At 41.8% G+C, this 5,762-nt stretch overlaps 1 protein-coding gene across 1 annotated transcript; it reads right to left on the reverse strand.

Moving 5' to 3' along the window:
- Positions 1-2,225: 2,225 nt before the first annotated feature.
- On the reverse strand, positions 2,226-4,721 carry LOC118363567 (nanos homolog 1-like). The gene has a single exon (XM_035744544.2). It carries the CDS (start codon positions 4,589-4,591, stop codon positions 3,911-3,913), a length of 681 nt encoding a protein of 226 aa, XP_035600437.1. The 5' UTR covers positions 4,592-4,721; the 3' UTR covers positions 2,226-3,910.
- Positions 4,722-5,762: the final 1,041 nt, after the last annotated feature.

The raw sequence follows: 5,762 nt of genomic DNA on the forward strand, positions 1-5,762 counted from the left end.
ATGATGCTCTCTGCGCTTTTAACAGACCTCTGAGACTATCACAGTGCAGGTGCATTTATACGGAGACTTGATTACACACAGGTGGATTGTATTTATCATCATTAGTCATTTAGGTCAACATTGGATCATTCAGAGATCCTCACTGAACTTCTGGAGAGAGTTTGCTGCGCTGAAAGTAAAGGGGCTGAATAATTTTGCACGCCCAATTTTTCAGTTTTTGATTTGTTAAAAAAGTTTGAAATATCCAATAAATGTCGTTCCACTTCATGATTGTGTCTCACTTGTTGTTGATTCTTCAACAAAAAAAATACAGTTTTATATCTTTATGTTTGAAGCCTGAAATGTGGCAAAAGGTCGCAAAGTTCAAGGGGGCCGAATACTTTCGCAAGGCACTGTACATAAAATTATATGGGAAAGAGCGCTAAAGTGCCAGTAATTCGACAAATGTGGGTTTGATAATAGACAACGCACTCAGCAAACTTCAATCTTAACATGTGACCATTTGAATGTGTAGAGTAAAAGTCCTTCATATACGAATGATGTGTAATACGAACATGCTAGAATCTTACACCACCAAATGACAACTTGCTGTAGTGGATGACGTCACACTGATACAATTCTACATGGGGATACATTCTATAATACACTTCTACATGGGGATACATTCTACATGTTGCGTCTATGATTCAGGCATGTGAGATCCTCAGGAAGGCTGAAGTAAGCAATATGTCGGAGGCACATGAGAATACCCACCTTACTCTCCCTCCTGGAATGGCTTTAGTTCTCTACTGCTCCTCAATTTGACTTGCATCGAGGTCCCCAGTTGACCTGATGCAGCATCCTTCGGAACAGCTGATTTTGAGAAGGGGGTGGTGGGTCATTAAGACTCCTTGCCCTGTAAGCAGCTATCCGTCTTCAGTATTTTTATCATGTCGATAATGACAGAGGGGCCTATGGCGGCCCATGGGGCACCGAACCGTGTGTCCTGTTAGTCTATCCTGACAGCAACAGCCGAGTTGACACGCACCAGCACTCTGTAATAGACATAGCGATCCATGTTTATTCAGCATTGGACAATAGAGGTCAATAGAGGTCAGACGCTCCCACCTTTTCCAGGTGGGAGCGTCTGGTATAGAAATCACCAGCTAGTTAGTGAATTGCCTCTACTGACTGGGACCACGCCCATCAAGCAGACCTATAGTAGAAGTGCCAACTTATGGTAATAAGAAGCATCATTTGTTTACTGTTTGAACTCATTACTTAACACATAAAGCCACAATCCATAGAATCCATCCTCATACTATGTACAAAGACTATTATCTGCATAGTATAGGTTTACGGTATGCTATTAACAGGCAACCATTTCCCATCATAAAATCATGTAAGATATGCATCTCCTAAATGGTGGAACTAACTAGATTACTCAAATCCTGTTTGCAGCACAGCTAATGGGGTGGGGTGGCAGGGGAATAGGGCCTGTGATGGCGGCCATGTTTGTCTGAAATGATACCCGCCAGGCTTTTTCCCCACCACTGTTCTCCGGGAGATAAATCCCTGTTGCACTTAGTATTCATCCATTTTTAATGCAGGGCCCCATCTGGAAAAAGAGAGGGAGGAAGAGAGGAGAGGAGAGGGAGAGAGGGAAAGGAGAGGGCTGAGAGGGCTGAGAGGCGTGGATGGCTGTGCTCAAGGCTTCACAACAGTCCCCAAGTGCTTACTGTAATGTCTGCCTTCTGAATTCCCCTTTTCTCAAAAGGGGTCCAGAAGTTATGGGCTGCTGGCTCCTACCATTCCAGAAATAGAAGGTGGAGAGGCTAGGAGAGGGGGAAGTTATTCAATAGTCTTCAGTGCAAACATGATCCGTGTTGAATGGGGTGGCACACAGGCTTGGACATTCCAGAGTGGGCAGCCTTCATAAACAAGGGCAAGTGCTTGGCACAACCGTGGGGCTTTGTTCGTCCAGCTGAGATTGGCTCTCAAGCAGAGACACTTTGACTTCTAGAGCCGAGGAAGATAGCTCCCCCCATCTGTTGAAGTATGGACTTCAAAGTTGTGTGGGCTGAAACAATGACAGATAGGGCCAAGAATGATATGTGCAACCTTTAATGGTATTTTCAAGCCGATATTGAATATCTAGCAATAGCAATAGCATACTGTTTATGTAAACTGGTGAATGAGGTATATGTCTATCAAGTTGATCAATGAAATCAAGGCATGAGCTAAAATATTTGATGAGATGTTTATTTCTCTAATTAATTCATATCATTTTATTCTGCACAGGCAGCATACATGGAAATTGTGGTAAAATACAAATAACAAAGTTCAACAGTGTTAATTTTCTAATTTCATTTAATCAGAAACCTTATATTAAAAGTGGCAAATTGTGAATGGGTTTCAATAGATTCCATCCTCTTGCACACACCCTCAAGAATGTAACATTGAACAATTAAATTGAAAATGTACGGATATCACTATGCACAGACCATCATCTTTTTGGCGAGGAATGCTTGAAGCTTATTGGAAATTCACTTTTGTCATGTTTGAATGCAGGAAAAAAAAATACAATTATGTTATACAAAGATCAAAAATACTATTAAAAACCCCTTATTATAAATGGCAGCACTATATTAATAAACTGCTGTTGACATTTTACATGTAAGTACAAAATCCTGTTGAGGTAGAACCCTCTGAAGTCACTTGAAATGTTAAAATGCTGAATAAACGCCACTCAACTTTATATACAATACTCTCTTCCTCACGTCACTTCACTAAAATTGTATAATCCTTTGGTAAACATAACTGTCAGAAATGTGCAGTCCTGCAACTGACAACTTTCCATCGTACATTCACAATAGTTTTGCATCTTTTTGGATTTATTCAGGGAAATAATGCAAAAAGGGGCTAATACATTGGTTTTTAGAAAAGCTTGTTTAATAACATTCATTTGCGCTATCCAACTATTTTCTCAAAGTCAATTGTCCTCCTGACTCCACCATTGCAGAGCACTCCTTGAATCCCCAGTGCAGTCCTCTGTTGGTGACTTTTTGGGGGTAGACCAAACAAAACAAAAAACATGTCATTGTTGATAAAAGAACGACTGCATGAAAGAGATACCTACAAGCAATTATATCCAGTGTGTTACCCTCTCTTGGTAATGTAAACATCAAGGGTATCTCTTATTTGGGTCATGGTTATTCATAAGCCTTGGGTGATGAAACCAACTGCTGTGTGACATGGGGGGATGAAAGTCATTTGGCTTGGCTATTATTGACTATGAAGTTACACAGACAATACCAGGCCATAACAGAGACTTCATTGTCTTGATTTTTTTTTTCATGCTACAGATATTAAATCAGAGCAAGTTTAAAACTGTGTTGTGGAGTAGCAGACAGGGGAGTGGGCCTCAAAGTACCATACCTTGTTTTACAGACATCTTGAATGGAAATTGCTTTCATTCATGAACATTCTGAGCTTGTTTAATAGCATACACAACTTTGGTTTTCAAAGACAAAAGAAATAGCTAGTAGGCTAAGCTTACAGTAGAACTTACTGGCAACATGACAATCACACCCTCACGCCCTGCTAAATCCATGTTCCCCGCAAAACACTCAGCATTTATTCACACATTGTGATTATGAATATAGGTCAATTTAAATGAACACTCAAATAGCTAAACACTATCGGAAAATAAATTCAATGTATAACGAATAAAATAATCTATGTGAATAAAGCAACTATAAAAATATAAGAGATTTTGGAAAAAGAACAACATCGGTATATTTTTTTGTTTACGAAATCATGTAGCCTTAGCAGTTAGGACTGGGATATGCTATAGCATAATCGAAACAGTCATCTGAAAATTGTTCAGTGCAATTCAATGTACTTTCTTTGCTCGTGTAAAAATCTATCTCTAGAATATTTTCATTCGTTTACCACCCACTGCCCTCCCTCCCTTTAATGGTCGCTGGGCTGGTTGATCTTTGGAGAGAGGACAGTACTTAATTGTGTGCGCATTATCACCATTGGCGCTACAAAGAGGGCATGTATAAGCCCGAAGAATGGGGCACACCACCCTCCCGTCCGGTGTCTTCAGAACGTGGGAGCCATACACCTCCTCCGGCGCACCGTTATTCCTGCAGAAGACACAGATTTTGGGCTCCTGTTTATTCCTCGACGTTGGCTTGCGCATCTTCCTCTCCACTCCGAACAGGTCAAATCCTGCAAAGCTTCCCCCGAAGCCCAAGTCCCGGTCTTGTAGTGGGACACCACCGATTTGGTTTTGGAATGGGCTCAGAATTGAAAAGCGCTCCTTCAAGTCCAGGATGGAGGTAGGCAGGGGGCTCACAGATGGACAACAGCAGTCCAGGTGTCCGCCTTCACCACTGCCCGAGATTACGCACGCACATGCTGGGGAGTCATCCAAACCCAGAGTTGCTTTCAGGGACTCGGTGATGGAGTTTGGGCTTTCGGGCATCATGTGCTTGTTATTCTTCGTGACCAACGTCGACAGACCCAGATAGTCGTTCCAAAAATTAAATGTATAGTCATATGGGTTGCGCGCACTCAAATAGTTATGATTGAGAAAATCCATGATAGCTTCTCGTTTCTATGCACAAACACCAATATAATCCTCCAAATTTACTGCCAGAGTTCGTTTCCAGGGCGGTTGGTGAACTGTGGACTGCTCCAGTCTTCTTGTGTTAAACGCTTGTACAACAGGCTTGCTGTTTATAAGGAGTCAGGGAAAGCTGAAAGGAGGGCGGGGCTCTCTTCTCAAAACAAGTTTATGATCAGGTTGAAGCGCAGTCTTTCTCTTTAAGGGTAGGTTTGGGAAGCGCGAAACAAATCCAATACGGTCCGAACTGGCAGAGGTTGGTTGGAAAACACCCTCATATCATAACACATAGCATAGCCTACACAGAAATATAATATTGATTTAACCGTTTTTTAAATGGTTGCATACGCACCAGCCATCTCTGTTCAGAGCAGTGAACGCCAGTACGTGCACCCGTAGCTTTACGGTAGGGAAGGATTTCGGGCAGCACGGTATTAATAGTCTACATTGGGGATAGGGAGATCATTGTGGGTGCGATGTCAAAGCCTACTCAAATAGCTTGCATACACATGTCTGTGCGCATTTCTGGTGCACACTTGAACCCTTTCAAGACCATGCATGCATACACGCCCTTTGTTCCTAGAGCACCCTCTCTACCACAGTGATACAACATTTCCCACCTGACCCTTGTCATATCACTGAGAATTTCACATAGGCGATGAGCTGGATACTATGATAACAACAGCAATGCCATATCATTTTCTGTTATATGTAGGCTTATGCCCATACTATGTCGTTAGATATAAGGTTAGCCAATTTCAACTTTCACTGGATGGATGTAGTGACTATGATATACTTTAACACTTATGATTAACCAAGTTGGCATACGGTCTTCCCCACGGCAAATCACACTATTAGAATTAAATTATACATATTTGTCACTGATATCATGATTATCCCCATTTAGTAGACCTACAGTGTATTTTGGAAGGGTAGTGGTGGTTCCGTAGGTTATATTGCAGACTACTGTGCTTGTCATACTGTAGGTTGTCAGTAGATTTACTTTGGTATTCCCCTTTTAGAGTGTTCCTGCTGTGGCTTTGGCATTGTGTGAAAAAGCTCCTCCGTCAAGCCATATTGTTCTACAAGCTGAGGGCTGAATGAAGGCAAACTGTGTTGCCCTTTAAGCCACCCTCTCCAATCCCCC

The sequence above is a fragment of the Oncorhynchus keta genome, chromosome 30 (genome assembly GCF_023373465.1).
Source record: "Oncorhynchus keta strain PuntledgeMale-10-30-2019 chromosome 30, Oket_V2, whole genome shotgun sequence".
Taxonomy (NCBI): domain Eukaryota; kingdom Metazoa; phylum Chordata; class Actinopteri; order Salmoniformes; family Salmonidae; genus Oncorhynchus; species Oncorhynchus keta.

What these genes read in the sequence shown, in the direction of transcription:
- LOC118363567 (XM_035744544.2), bottom strand. Translation starts at nt 4,591, where the DNA reads ATGGATTTTCTCAATCATAACTATTTGAGTGCGCGCAACCCATATGAC.